The 15264-nt window shown below is 41.2% G+C and overlaps 2 protein-coding genes across 4 annotated transcripts; one reads left to right on the forward strand and one right to left on the reverse strand.

The window, feature by feature from the left end:
- Window positions 1–72: 72 nt before the first annotated feature.
- LOC129829598 (dnaJ homolog subfamily C member 7-like) lies at window positions 73–10838 on the reverse strand. 2 transcript variants are annotated; one of them, XM_055891393.1, is made up of 14 exons: window positions 10731–10838; window positions 6291–6379; window positions 6023–6147; window positions 5693–5806; window positions 5408–5482; window positions 5171–5289; window positions 4898–5051; window positions 4519–4683; window positions 3064–3155; window positions 2860–2933; window positions 2462–2608; window positions 2140–2292; window positions 1731–1808; window positions 73–1598 (listed from the first exon to the last, which is right to left on the reverse strand). In XM_055891393.1, exons 1-14 carry the CDS (start codon window positions 10802–10804, stop codon window positions 1561–1563), a joined length of 1497 nt encoding a protein of 498 aa, XP_055747368.1. In that variant the 5' UTR covers window positions 10805–10838; the 3' UTR covers window positions 73–1560. The 2 variants fall into 2 exon arrangements, with proteins under 2 accessions (XP_055747368.1, XP_055747358.1); XM_055891383.1 differs by having other exon boundaries at window positions 1731–1811.
- Window positions 10839–11633: 795 nt separating this feature from the next.
- Window positions 11634–14205, forward strand: LOC129829622 (NF-kappa-B inhibitor-interacting Ras-like protein 2). Of its 2 annotated transcripts, none has more exons than XM_055891433.1 (4): window positions 11634–11736; window positions 11980–12141; window positions 12263–12504; window positions 12849–14205. In XM_055891433.1, the coding sequence occupies exons 2-4, from the start codon at window positions 12048–12050 to the stop codon at window positions 13089–13091; spliced, it is 579 nt and encodes a 192-aa protein (XP_055747408.1). In that variant the 5' UTR covers window positions 11634–11736; window positions 11980–12047; the 3' UTR covers window positions 13092–14205. The 2 variants fall into 2 exon arrangements, with proteins under 2 accessions (XP_055747408.1, XP_055747399.1); XM_055891424.1 differs by having other exon boundaries at window positions 12022–12141.
- The last annotated feature ends 1059 nt before the right edge of the window (window positions 14206–15264 follow it).

Genomic DNA, 15264 nt, shown 5'->3' on the forward strand with positions numbered 1-15264 from the left:
AGTATTTCTTGCATCCCAAATATACATTTTTTTAAGCACTTAAAAACATTGACAAAAGGGACATTTGAAGGGTGAAGGGGGGAACAAGAGGCCTACTTTATTTACATGGCTGTTGGATAAAGACCCCATAGTCAAGACTGTTGAGGGCTTCATGAGAGCAAGTCCAGGATGGGGATGTCTTCCTCTTAAAAGCGCACCAAGAGATCTTAAAAATAAGATCAAAACCTCTACCATCCATAATGTCATAGCAATTGTATGATAAGCTCTTTTTTATATTAGCTGCATAATTTACAGTGGAACTCGGGCCTGAATAGTTTAATACTGCTAGGGTCATAGCCCATAGACAACCTATACATTATAATAGGGTATACTTTTAAACAGCATGGGCAAAATAAGATGTTAACTCATTTGACAGCTTGCCTAGACAACCCCAATCATAGACTGTATGCATTGTGTGTGCTGTGAGTGAGATGGCACTTACTGTACTAGTTGACTGAGTGGTTGCTCAAGTTCAGCATACTAGGGTACACAGCCAGTTAAATATATAGATGTCTACACAGTATCTTATAAAATGGCAAGTACAACCAAATTCATTTCCTGAGTTTGTGCCAAAAGGATGTTGTTCGGTGGTGCCCTTTTTCAGTCTTTTCCATAATAGAGGAGCATCCTCATCTCCTGGTAGTGGCTCTGAGACAGCCAATTTACAATAAATATACATTAAAAAAATTAAATAAGAAAACAGTCAAACTATCAACACAAATAAACACTTTACATTCCAGTAAAATGTACAATGTAGCAACCGGTGAATGGCAACATCAAACATAAAACCTGTGGTGAGGAAGCTTACCACAAGATGGCAACAGGCCTGGCATAGTACACCAGCACAGCCATCTTCTGACTGTACTTAAGCAGTAGTTTATGGATTTAACTCTATTTACCCCAGGCTGTTATGGAAAATAATTAACTGTTCATATAACATGATAAAATGACCACTTTCATTAAGCAATCATCCACAGCTGCTAAGTCATCTTTTGGTTGTTGGGTATAAAGTAGGCTGCCTACACAACATGCAAGTTGTTCAGTTTCCCATGGAATTTTGCACCATTAAATACTGTGCAATATATGCATGCTTTGAATACTGCTTGGACAGTAGGCCAAATGTAGGTTTGTAGGTCCCCTGGTTCTTCTCAGATTTCTCCATCTTGAAGTCACATCTTGGCCTGAGCCTTGAGAAGGCCAGATATCTGCACAGTCCCGTTTAATAGTTCCATTATGATTCATACTTTTTTGGGCCAACATTCTTTTTATACAAATTTGAATTTTAATGTTTTTATTGTTTGACAAAATTAAACCAAATATCAAAATAGTATTAGTCTTCAATGGATCCTTGCGTCATTTGTTTGTTGCATGATGTGATTTGACAGCATTATTCGTTCAGGTAATGACAGAGTCCAACTGATGAACAGCCAGAGAAATTTAAAATGAGGGTGGAGTTGGGGGGTGAATCCATTTGAATAGAGTCCATGATTGAGCTACTGTATAAGTACTAGGATCCTCCAATTAACCAAACTGGAAGAAAAAATTTCCTGGTCCGGATGCTACAACACAAAACAAAAGTGTGTATTATTCAACAGAATCTAAAATAGGCTGAATTGTGAATTTATTATTTGTTAATTAAATCATTTTTTTTTTAAAGTACTGTTGTTTCCTACAGCTGTTTGTATACATACATTGATTAGCTTCGAAACTATAGCCCTGGCCACCTCCACCACCAAAGAATGCCTTGAAAATGTTGTTGGCATCAAAATCTGCTGGGGACAGAAACACATGAGGATCAACATCACAGCTGAGGGAAGCAGCCTGTACAATCTCACCACAAATTCCCAAAACTAACCATGTAAAATGAATGTGGTAAACAACTGTTTACAGCTCTGAAAATACAAATGGCTGAACCCAGTTGGTGTTTAAATCAAGTAATAGTAATTTAGTCCCTGTTAAAGTTGTAATACGTAAAGGGGGGAGGGCGCACTTTTCACCCCAGCGCCTTTGTTATTGTTTTTGTTGACGAAACAGAGCAAAGGAGCAGCCAGCATTCTAGCAGTTTCAGCCCCTTCCCCCCTGCTGATCTCCAGCCCTCACCTCCCATGTTGCCTGTGTCGTCCTCCAGATCATGACCACTGTCGTAGCGGGATTTCTTCTTAGGGTCAGACAACACGGTGAACGCCTCGCCCACCTCCTTAAACTTTTTCTCCTCTTCCTTCTGAATCTCAGCACTGGCCGAGCTGTGACGGTCTGAGAGAGAGAGAGAGACAAACCAGGGCCGTCAGTCAGGGGAAATGAGAAGGTACTAAGTTCAATGTTTTATTTCCCCTTTGCATTGAAAGACGTCTCCTGACACATTTCACTAATATAAAAAAAGCAGACTGGATAGTTGAACTGAGAAATGGGCTCTCTTAGCTACCTGGATGGTGCATGAGGGCCCGTTTACGGTAAGCCTTCTTGATCTCGTCCTCTGTGGCGTTCTTGTCCACTCCTAGCACCTTGTAGTAATCTTTTCGCTTGCTCTTCTTCAGCTCCAACTGTGCATTCTTCAGGAGGTGCTTGTGTTCTAAGGAAAGGAGTTAAGAGTGAGACGACAAAGATGGTTATTAATAACCAAGAGCAGTTAGAGCACCGTAACAGCAGGAGGAGCTATACAGTAATTCCACTCCTTAGAGACCGACACCTGAGACATTGCGTCACAACAGGGTGTGGGGGGAAAACAGGAGTGTGAAGCAACAGGACCCAGACAGAGAGGTAGCGTGGTGGATGGGATGGAGAGAGGGGTGGTTGAGTCACACCAATGAGACACAGACATACCTTTTGTTTTCTCTGTCTGGTAGACCTTCTCATAATCCCTCACAGCCTCATCGTAATCCTCCTTGTCCATGTAACTGAACACACAGAGATAGAGACAAGCTTGAGGGATCATAAGCATATCCAATGAAAATCCATATTCTTGCAGGCGCTCTAATAATAAGCACTACGGACATTTTGCTAGGAAACTAAGGTAGATTGACGTACCACTGTGCTCTCCGTAAATAGGCCTTGATGTAGGTCTCATCCAGCTTAACTGCCTTTGTGCAGTCTTCAATGGCCTGGTCTATTTTTTTCAGCTTTGGGAGAGAAAAAAAAGGGGGGGAAATAAAAAGAGAGTAAGGGGACTGGGGAATGTGCAAAGAAGCTTGCGACAGAAAAGAAAAAAGATGCTGGCCTAGTTCTCGATAGAGAAAATGAAGCAAAGTGCAGAGCACTGCTAAAAATACACACAGTCAGAGGGGCCTCACTGTATGAGAGGTGTGTGAGAGTTTGTGGCACGCATCTGTGAGTGTGTGCGCACGTATAAGCGAGAGCATGAGTGTGCCCATGCAGAAGGCCACCATCACAGCCAGTACTGTAGCGCTACATTGGTCCATATGAGTGACTTCCTGGAGGATTTACAATCTAACAAGCTACACATGCTGCCAGGAAACATTTTGAGCAGAGTTATACAGGTATAAGGCCCTTTAAAATCTGTTTTGCAAAGAATTCGTATGGAATCACAGAATTCAGACATTAAAACAGAATTCAACAACACTCAAATGTATTTTACTTTGTAGGAAATCAACTAAATGTATTGAACTTATTAGAAAATGCATTTATTTGTCCAATATTACTACAAGACATGCATCAGTGATTCATATTTTCCTTTAACTTTCTGAAGAGGCAACGGCTCAGGAATGCCCCTGTGTGTGTGCATGTCTACCACTTTGTGTAGCCATTAGTGATGATGCTAATGTCATGACAACCATCTTCTGGTATATGGAAAGGCTTTCCCTAAAACATACAATTAAAATATTAAAACACACAAAGTAGCCTATGCCTGCCTACCTGGCAGAACGATATCATGGATTATCAATCCAGCGGCCATTTGTTTTACAAACTTTGCAATCACATGAGCGCTACAGAAACATTGTGACCAAAAAAGGTCCCTAGCTTGTGCACAGTTGAATTAAAGAGTAAGTATACCCAAAAATCTAAATTTCTTAGATTTTTCAGACCTCAAATGTGGTCTCCTGATGTGGTTTAAGCATGGTTGTGGACAATAATAAAAAACATTTGGATGCTATATCAAAAGTGTGATTTAGAGAGCGAAAACCTGAAGAAAAAAAACAAACCCTGGAAAAACAAAACTGAATTTGGGAAAACACTACACGGAATCAGGAAACAACAAAAAATGCACACATTTTATAGGGACCTAAATGTATCAAACATCAGCTGCCTGGCTGAAAAGGCAAAACAACCACGGTGTAATATAAAACAGGAATACCTCCTTTGCAAGCGAACGGAGAGCCTTTCAATGAAGACTAAAATAATAATAATAGGCCGAAGTGAACTGGGGACCAAAATGGCAATAACACCATGGCTGCATAAAACAAGACAACATGGTATGGCAGATGAGAGGGGTTCTCCTCCTGGTGCTGTGTGTTTGAGCCTCACCTTAGATCCTACAGTGCCCCTGTTACAGAAGAGCTTAGCATTGGTTTTGATGTTGTTGGGGTCTATAGTCAGGGCCTCAGAGTACAGCTCGTAGGCCGCATCATAGTTCCCATCCTTGAAGGCCTTGTTCCCATCCTCCTTCTTGGCTTTGAGTGCTTTGGCATTCTGGGTGGAAGAGAGAGAGCACTTAGCAACCTCTGCAAACTCAATGTGTCAGCAAGCCAGTAGTGGAGACAGAATTGGCCAAAGTGTTCTGTGGCTACCTCTTACAAAAGGTAAGGATGGAGGCAATTTGTCCACATTAGCATAATTATTAGGCAGGTTAGTTGAGCATAATTGCAGGGCTAGAGTCCTGGTGGCAGGTGGATGGAGGACTCACTCTGCAGGCCAGGCGAGCCTTCTCATGGTCAGGGGCCATGCGCAGGGCCTGGACAAAGAACTGGACAGCCTTGTCAATACAGTCCTCATAGTACAGACAGAGACCGCGGACGTACAGGGCATCGCCATTAGTAGCGTCCATCCGCAGGATATCACTGAGAGGACGACAAAGAAACAAGTCTTACATGACAACACACATTTCCAATGGTGTGCATCAGCTAGGGAAATTGCCTTTATTTAATGGTTTTCCAGGTTCCAACAATGTCTTGTTTACCTGGCTACCGACTGGGCCTCTGGGTAACGCCCCAGCATGGCCAGACACTCTGCTTTCAGCACCTTGAACCGATGGCAGGCCGAGGCCGACTCCAAGGCACGGTCCATGCAGAACACAACCTGCACAGTCCAGAGAGAGAGAAACACGGTCCTATCAAATCTAGCACCAATCTGCCCATTCCCCCAAATAAGGATAACAATTTGCTTGATAAAAGACAACATGCAGCCAAGAGCCTACCATCCTGAAGTCATGCTTTTCAAATCCTATTTCAGCCATCTTTTCATACTCCAGGACAGAATCTGCATTCTTTACCTGAAAATAGATCCAAACTTGAACAAGAAGTCAAACTTATGCTTTTATGTAAGGAAGCCACTACACAGCATGATGTTTTCCTCAATCTAAGCAAAACTCATGGAATATTTGTCACAGTTAAAGGATTTCAACTACTGTAGAACAATTAGCTCTTTACAATGCATTGCTGTTAGGACCTAGTCTGCCAGACAGACTGTCTGTCTGACCCACCTCCTGCTGTGCCTGGCTGTTGTCAGGCTCCAGTTCTAGAACCCTGTGGAAACAGCGGCTGGCTGCCATAGCGTTGCCCAGGGACAAGTGGCACTTCCCCTCCCGTAGATGACCCTGTGGGAAAGTTGACTCACAGTTAACAGGCAGGAACACTGACACAGGCAGGGAGGAGACCCACCCACAAACCATGACTCAGATTTTTCCATTACCTTACCGTTGTACTCATTCAACTGCCAAATGTATGAGATGAGACAAACCGGAAAGTCTAACTTGTCTGCCTAGGAGCTAGCTGGGTATTCAAGGCCTGCTACGCCTGGTGGCGGACCCTACCTTCATGAAAGTGTCGTCGAGCCGCACTGCCTGCTGGGAGTCCTCCAGCGCCTCTCTGTGCCGGCTCAGCATCATCAGCGTGGCTGCCCGGTTTCCATAGTAACTGGCATTCTTAGGACACATGTCTGTCGAGAACACAATGGAAAAATAAATAAAATCATCGTTAAGAAGAATAGATGAGCCTCTCCCCCACAGAAAACAAAGATGTTCCCCCTCTCTATAAAAAGAGGATATTCTTTGCAGTTGATATCACTGATGGAATTCTTACCTATGGCCTTGGTGTAGTAGTTGAATGCTTCAGAGTAATCCTTCTTGATGTAGTAGGCATTACCTTGCTCCTTGAAGCTCTCTGCTTCCCTGGATGACACACAGAGAAATAAGACAGAAAGAGCTTGAGAATGAGGCTATTTGTTATTATCCAAGAGAGAGTTCTGAGTAAAACTGCATAATGACAGGATGACTAATCGAGTACTCAAACTGACATCAAAACTCCATCTTTAACCAGCGATCACATTTTTTTCAAATATTGTAAAACTATTTGGTTAATTTCATCTTGAAGACAACAATAATTTGCTTTGACTCTAGTGTTCCATTTGAACATGTGCATTTGTGGGACAAAACCCCCCCCCAAAACAAACAAGAATCAAAGTTCCGCGCCCTAAATTTCCTTTCCCCTCCGTGTCTCACTCAACTGCATTCGGACCGCTCCCTCTACACACGTGTTTTGGAATAATTGCATAACTTCCCACTTAGGCTACTTTGTGGTTGTCACCACAAGTTACCACAGCCAAAATTGGCTATATTGTAAAAATTCATAAATAAAATTGAGCTATTTGGTCTTAATTTAAGGTTAGGCACACTGTGAACAGTGTGGCCTTTTCCCATTTATTCTCACTTTTGGTTATTTGAAAATGAAATGAACTCCAAAATATTGCCATTTTTAAAACAATCCTTACAAAGTTGTTAGAAATTTCTGTTTAATCTACCAGAAAAGACAGGACAAATATGGTTTAAACTCAAATATACTAATAGATAAAAATAAAAACAATGTATGATTTGTAAATTATATCATAAATAGGAGTGTTGTCACATGCAGCTAGCAAAAATATTGAAATGTCTACTAAGCCCAAAATTACAACCAACTAATTGCAGCCTTCCCGCAAAAACGGAAGAGGCAAGTAGAAGGGGGAAAAGTAAGGTACTTGTCTTTTGGCCCAAGATTGCAAGAGTGAAAATAATTTATCTACCGATTCCATGGCACATGGCGAATGAACTGATACACAAAACGACATTGGATTCTAAACTTAGAAATGTTTAATTAAAATGATAAAAATGTATTGCAACCAATACACACACACACATTATAGGGGTTACAACCATCCCAGCTGTGCAGATTTCGCTTTGAAGAGAGAGTCATTCGATCATTTGTTTTGGTACTGTCCACATGTAGATTGTTTTTGGTCACAGGAATGGCTGAAGAACTGCAACATTTACCCGGAGCTAACTCTGCAAATAGCACTACTAGGTGAATTTAAAAGTCCGTCAACCGATCAATAATACTTTTAGCAAATTTTTGACATTTAAATTACATTCTGTAGAACAAAATAGAAAGGTTCAGAACCTCTGGGAAACACAGCTGAAAAATATTTGGCAAATAGAGAAAAACATTTTTTTATGGTCTTCAGAGACAGATGGAATGGTTGAGGGTAGCTGAAGGATGTGATTAAAAACAAACAAAAGATAACTATTGTAAAATACAACATGTCCGTAAAATGTATATAGTATGTGTAAGCTGGAAGTAGAAGCCTAACGCTTCAAACACATCGACAGCATCATTGTGCAAAATAGTACGCAGCGTCATCTGGATATGTATGCAACAAAAGTTCAACATTCACCTTCGGTTCCCATTTCTGTCAAGCAGTCTACACATACAGTTTGACGCATACGTTAGATAATTCCAACGTATGCACCACACCGAATGCACTGCAACGCTGCAAGGCAAACGCAGCTTTTCATTGGAAATTAATGTAATTCTGGTGTACCAAAATTCAACGAAACTGTCGGTGTGTTGTTATCCATTAGTATACTCCAATTAGGGAAGGGGTGGTAGGGTTAGGAGAATATAATAAAGTAAAATATATTTGAAAAAGATAAGATATACTTACAAAAATATATGGGGCATTGGAAATGATGCAGACAATTACATTGTAACTATCAATCTATATGCAATATTAAAGCTGATTGACTCCCTAAAGAAATACTGTGGTTAAGGGTTGGGTTTAAAATCTGATTTTCCAGAGCAAAATTGTGGGAACTGGTTGGGTTTAACTTTGTGGCTGTGGTAACTAACGTTAGTGATCACCCTGCTTTGCAATTAGAAGTCGATAGACAGGTTCCACACTGAAAATATGCCAAAACAGTTTGATTAAGACAAAGCGCATATTTATTTTTGGCAGAATCATTACGCCTAGGCCTACTCATAAATGATGCCCTGGCCATAATTAATCCACATGCAGTGTTCAATGTAGAATTGTTCATCCATTTAGAAAATTCCAAGGAACAGCCATAATAAACTAAAAGTACACATATTTTGGTTTGTAACCATTAATAATTTTTTCCCCGTTTCAAATTGTCACTGAGAATAACAGGTCCAGACACAAGATGAAAATCACTTTGCATTATTCTGTTCCATTTTTATATTACATCATGTTTGTTTTTTTACTATAAAATAGGTGTCTTGACTGTGATAAGGTCTCGGGAAATAATAGCGTCTTGTCTTCTAAATTAAACAAAACAATGCTATGCCATTGCACAGCGATAGGCTTCTACATGCAAGTGCCACACAGCTGAGGTTACTACCTTTTTGAAGATTGGGTTCCATGATATAATATAACCAGTTGGTATTACAGATTCAATAAATAAATCATAAATGCCACTTTTTATTTTAGTGACTGAATAATAAATTATAAAATTTAGCAGTTAGGATTAGTGTACTCAAAAATATAATGTAAGTACTCGGTCAAAAAAGGTCAAATTCACTTCCCTATCAGGTCATACTGTATCATCCAGAGACAAAATAGACAAAGTAAATGTGAAAAGGGACTTAGAGGAAAACCTCGAGGTGCATTGGCGAGTAATCAATGACTTCATCCTAGCCCATATCGCAGACTGCAAGGAGGTAGGATATTACATGATACTGCATATTATACGCAACTGCTGACAAGCAAAACACAACAGACAAGGGACAATACTAGGAGGAAAGGTCTTCTTTAAATCATAATTCACTCTGGTTGTAGACCAGGACTAATCTAGGTCTATGATAGACTATCAGATTGCTTCCTGAACACTACTATTCTACTGTTTCCAAACATGTATGCTGGAAGAGTTAACCTTGGTGTGCGGGTGGGAGGGGGTATGGAGCTGCGCAAAATCATCTAAACATAGAAAGAGCCATACCAGCAGGCAGTGAGGGGTCTCAGCCAATGGAAATAGAGGTAGTGGCCACAGCTCACAAACAGAGCAGCTATCTGAGCTCAGTGGGAAATACAGAGGCAGATCACCAGGGAGCACATGGCAAGACAAGCCAAGGAGAGGGCAACTGCCATTTCCTTTGAATCTTTATTTAACTAGGCAGTTAAGAACAAATTCTTATTTACAAGAGTGACGGATTTTTACCTTGTCAGCTCAGGGATTCGAACCAGCGAACTTTAGGTTACTGGCCCAACACTACCCACTATGCTATCCTGCCGCCTCAACATCCTCACCACGCTTCAGTTCAGATCACAATCAGAGCAAGAAAGCTGACAATGAAGCGAAACTGAAAATAAAGGCAATTTTCAAAGAAAATGCCTTGCCCTTGTAATGTTCTTGAGGAAACAGGACGGTTACCCCTATATCACAAGACATTGGTTGGTTGTTGAACGTGTGGCCCCCACTGCTGCCAAGAGGAAAGTTGAGACAGAATTACTAGTGGTGGGAATATATTACCTAGGCCCAGCGTCATTAATGTATGGATCTGGCTAGGCCTAGTTGACAACCTCGGATAACATCACAGTAAAATAAATGGATCACCATTCAGGCATATCAAGAAGACCATGTCAGACAATAGTATGTTACCTCATGCAAAGCCTAATTTATAGCCATCTCGTTCAGGTCATCAAGACCTGAGAATGTTCTGGAAGAACGTCACTCAGCGAGGACAATCAGTGGGCAGAGTGGGACAATATTTTGGGGACTTTTCTGGGTCGTGCGTGGGTACATAGCAATACCAACAGCTATGTTAGTTAGCTAAGTAACTAATTAGCGAAACACATTCGGTAAAAATATAGAACAAAAACATTAACCATAGGCTTTGCGACCGTCATTGCTAAAGGCTACTTAGCTAACGTTAGTTAGCCAACTAGCTAGTACAATAGCAAGCTAATGTTAGCTAGCCATAACAACACACGACGGTGCAAACTTTGTCACAAACTGTGACTAACTTTGTTGGTTAGGTAACATTAACAGATAAAGTCAACTTTATTTGTTGGTATGGACATTTCAAAAAGAGAAATGGCTAACGTTAACCGGTTAGCAAGGCCTAATTCCCGTGTGACACAAAGCAAAGGCAAACCAACACTAGCCAGACCAAGATTATAATAACATGACAATGGCACGAGAACACTCAAATCGAATGTGTAACAATTGTTGTACATTTTCCGCAACGTACCTCTCCAATTCCTCGTCGCTGAGTATTTCCATTTCAGGATCCATGGTCACATCGCAGTCATCAACCGTCGCCATTTTGCTGGGACTGAGGAGGAGGGGGGGGGGGTTGATTGACAACTAGACAAGACGATCATTGAAAGTTAGTCCTGTATTTTTAACTGAAACCTGGCAGTCCACCAGCATCTACTAAGCTAACATATTTAATTGTTTGAAGATGGTCATACCAAGGATCATTTAGATATTTGATTTCGAATTTTAGGACCAATTTAGGTATCAAAAATATATATACAAATGTTTTTTGATAACACCTTGAATTTGGCCTTACTGCTATTAGCCCATAGAAACACATTGGATAACAGATTTATACATGGAAAAACATAGGCCAAAATGAGGTTTGTTTTGATTTGTCTACCCTTAAGAAAGATCAGGCAACTTTTTATTTTATTACACACATATTTAACCCCTTTTTTTAGGCACTAAACTACTTCCATATATACTGACATTAATTGTTTTAACTGGTACCCGGCTACCTTCAGGCGAGTGTTGTGAGGCTTACGTCCTAAATCAAAACGTATGAGTTCGTGTGAGACTCACCTTTCTCATAACAGTGTGTAGCCCAAACACTTCGGAAGCTACAGACAGAAATTGGCAGATCGGCCGTAAAGTAAAAGGGTTTTTCTCCCAATAGTTTTTGTCCCACCAGGAGTTGGCATTTGCAAGAAAGCAGAAACAGACCCCCAGCCAGGGTAAAACAATGCATGATCGGACAGGCTATTTTGTCAGTAAAAATAGAGTAACATTGAACTAGCTCGCTCTATTAAAATAGAAAATGTTAATGTCTTCCATCCTCTGCGGCTGTGGCTCAAACAAGTCTTACCGCCATCGTACGCTAGAGGTCTCAGTTACTAAAAGTAGTGAGGAAGACGTTACGTAAGCATTGTAAACAGGAAGTATTTTGGGGTAGTGGTGTCTGGAATTTATGGGAGCTCTGTATTTACATTTTAAAGGTAAAAAGATTGCAAGGAAATTAAATGTTGAATAGAGTTGTTATCTGTACGAACATAACAACGGACAATATCACCTAAATAGAATAGTTAGCTAACTAAATGCATGCTACACGTTAGCATGTAGCTAGCTAGCAAAGGTTAGCTAGATAGCTACGGGTCATAATAATATCATGTTCTGCTACGTGAGGGAAAACGTCCTACCTCTATGACCTGTCAGAAAAAAGTGTGTGTGTGTTTTGCTAGCTGCAGAGATATATCTGTCATCTGACTTGTTATTCAATTGAGTTGCCAAGAGACTGATCATCATCATCATGGGCAAGAGTTGTAAAGTGGTGGTGTGTGGTCTGGCTGCCGTTGGCAAGACTGCTGTCCTGGAGCAACTGCTGTATGCCAATCACATTGCAGGTAAGCAATTCATTCGTAAGACCTAGCTAGATCAAGGACAATGTTGATGTTTTAACTACACAGATCCTCTGGTCCCATTGATATCCCAAAGTGCTCCCCTCATTCCCCCCCCCCCCCCTAGGCTCAGAGCCCATGGAGACCCTGGAGGATATCTATATTGGCTCCATAGAAACGGACCGGGGCACTCGAGAGCAAGTGCGCTTCTACGACACCCGGGGTCTTCGTGATGGTCTGGAGTTCCCACGCCACTACTTCTCCTTTGCGGACGGTTTTGTCCTGGTCTACAGCATCGACAGTACGGAGTCCTTCAAACGCATGGAGGCCCTCAAGAAAGACATTGACCGCTACCGTGATAAGAAAGAGGTAAGGACTTTCATCGATTTCAATGGTAGTTGTAAAGCACAGTGTTGTGTAGGCTAGTTAAATAACAGCGCAGACTTCAGGACAAAACAGACCCTGCTGATGAACGGCCGTCCTATCGCCTCTGACTGCAGACCGTCGGCCACCTTTATTGTTTGTTAATTTCCTGATGGTTCTACGTGTTGAATCACCACCGCACGTCAACAGCCAGCAGGTTATGTACTACGCGTGGCGACATTCGTTATGGTGTGTCTTGTCCTAAAGTTGTTATCTACACACCACACTCCACTTGCTGATATCCAGGTGATGTGAGGCTGTGCCAAATGGATGAGATGATCTGTCCACAGGTGAACATAGTGGTGCTGGGCAACAAGCTGGACATGCAGGAGCAGAGGAGAGTGGACTCGGAAGTGGCCCAGCACTGGGCCAAGACAGAAAAGGTGCGTCTGTGGGAGGTGTCTGTGGCAGACCGGAGGACCCTCATCGAGCCTTTTGTTCACCTGGCAAGCAAGATGACCCAGCCCCAGAGCAAATCATCCTTCCCACTCAGCCGCAATAAGAACAAGGGGAGTGGCTCTGTCGATAGCTGAGGGATTAGGGGGGATGGAAGGGGGGAGGGAGTGAGGATTGATGAAGAATGGGAAAGAGTAGGAGGGGAAACGCAATAGACTGATTGTTAGCTTATCACAAATACAGACAATTTTATGTCTGCACGAATGTACACCGACTGAATCAGAAACCAATGATTTCATGGAGATTTTGACTGATATTTAGACTCATATTTGACCATTTAGACTGATCTTTGACGACAAGTAAATGTTGACATCAAAAGTAACACATGGATAATCAAGAGGGTTGTTTGTATCATGGAGGATACATAAGGGATTATATTACTGGCAGTTAATCAGGAGATTTGTTACACTACTGGCATGCCATCTACTCAGATGAAATATGGCGACTATTTTAGCATGGATGATCTGAATTTTATTTTAAGTTAGAGTACATGAAACAAATCCATATTTTGAAGAATTAAAAAAACATTCCTCTATTTTAGCTATGTCAGAAAGAGCCTTTTGAGATCGCTTTGAGTTTTAAAATGACATTATTGTCTAAAGATTTGAATTGTGGCTGCCAGACTAGCAGTCTTATGTGATGTCTCTTGGTGAACAGGTTTGAAGAGTTTGAAGAGCTTCCTGCCTGCTGGACAGGCCATGAAGAGCTCTTGACCACAGCCTAAGCATGCTGAATTATCTAACCTTATCAGAAACTCCTTACTGTCCTTGAAAACCATGGGGTATCATTGATCTTTGTTACTGAGCTATGTTGGTCAGACGAAATGCAAATGTATTTCATTTTCAAATTATTTAACTGACTGAAGCCATTTAATGCCATGTCAGGGTCCATAGTTATTGCGCAACATTTAATGTGTGTGTCACTGAACAAGAAAGATGCCTTGGCCTAGTTTGGATGTCGTTTTTTGCTTAGTGACTATTCACAGATCTTTATATTTGTGTTATGTTTTGACATCGTTCATCTCCGTCTTTATGTCTGTATTATTGAAGTGCACATTTTCATGATAAATATTGGGGCATTTATACTCTGATGCAATATACAGCACAGTATTTATCTTTTAAAATGTTCTGGAGACTGGATAATCGTTTGCATGTTGTGTAAACAAATTAAAAGATTCCCTCTGCATCTAAATTGAGGCTGTTGTGTATATCTTTGATTTGCATGATTTATGAAGTAATTAAACATAATACAAACATTTTAATGTCTTTTATTCAAATATTCCTACATTGCTGATTGCGGTGCCATCGCCACAGATCATTCCTGTGAGCTAGGATAAAGATCTACAGAGATATCTAAACTTTGCTCAAATCCCTCCAAACTCTGCCTCCATGTCAGAAATGTGGCGAAGGAGAGAGGAGTCAGAGTAGTGTCACAGAATAACTCATGCATTTTCAAAGGGCAACATTTTAAAGCAGCTTTAATGACCAACGATTCATCTTCTTTTCTCTCACTGCTGTGTAGCAGCTCCCTGGGGGGCGGGCAGGTAGCCTAGTGGTTAGAGAGGACTGAAGGGTTGCCGGTTCAAATTCTGGGACTGACAGGGAAAAATCGGGCAGGAAATGAGCTGGCTACCAGAGGGTTTCTGGTATCAAATCCTAGATTCATTCAGTTGTGCCTATAAGCAAAGCCCTTAACCCCCCACAACAACAGCTCCCTGGTTGCTGAGTGTGGCAGCCCCCCACAGCTCTCCAACAAACCCGTATGTGTGTCTTTTGGAGGGGTTGGGTTAAAAGTGGAAGTCAAATATCGGTTAGAACTTGTGTGCAATTGGCCTTTTGTTCTTTAGTGGTAATTGCTGTGAGTACATCTGTACAAATCCATTATAAAGGCTTCATCTCTGCTTTTGATGTAAGATACTTCAGGTGAGATTCTTTGTAGTCTATATTTAACCTGACTTTGACAACAGTCAGGTTAGGTATGAGTCCTCTCCCCAGTAATGAATGACATTGGTTCTGTGGAATAGATTGCTGAAACATCTATTCTATACCGTTGGAACTATACATCGAAATATTTCAAGCACAAAAAAAATTACGATTTTAAGTGGCCATTTTATGTTGAAACAGTGTTGTAGTAGAGATAGGTCCCCGTGGTGATGATAATTGTGCCCTACATACACTGAGACAAGGGCAGACATGTTTATGTAGAGTAAATGAAGCTGCCAACAGTTCCACATGGACCAGCTGACTGGAA

Source organism: Salvelinus fontinalis, chromosome 2 (genome assembly GCF_029448725.1).
Source record: "Salvelinus fontinalis isolate EN_2023a chromosome 2, ASM2944872v1, whole genome shotgun sequence".
Lineage (NCBI taxonomy): Eukaryota > Metazoa > Chordata > Actinopteri > Salmoniformes > Salmonidae > Salvelinus > Salvelinus fontinalis.

Bases quoted from the DNA above. Each gene is read 5' to 3' on its own strand.
- LOC129829598 (XM_055891383.1), bottom strand. From the start codon at position 10,804: ATGGCGACGGTTGATGACTGCGATGTGACCATGGATCCTGAAATGGAA. The intron at 2,609-2,859 runs GTATGTCTGTGT...TCCTTTCCTTAG, and splicing joins CCAGACAGAGAAAACAAAAG to AACACAAGCACCTCCTGAAG. The intron at 1,812-2,139 runs GTGAGGGCTGGA...TTCTGTCCCCAG, and splicing joins CGACACAGGCAACATGGGAG to CAGATTTTGATGCCAACAAC.
- LOC129829622 (XM_055891424.1), top strand. From the start codon at position 11,709: ATGGGAGCTCTGTATTTACATTTTAAAG. The intron at 12,142-12,262 runs GTAAGCAATTCA...CCCCCCCCCTAG, and splicing joins GTATGCCAATCACATTGCAG to GCTCAGAGCCCATGGAGACC. The intron at 12,505-12,848 runs GTAAGGACTTTC...ATCTGTCCACAG, and splicing joins GCTACCGTGATAAGAAAGAG to GTGAACATAGTGGTGCTGGG.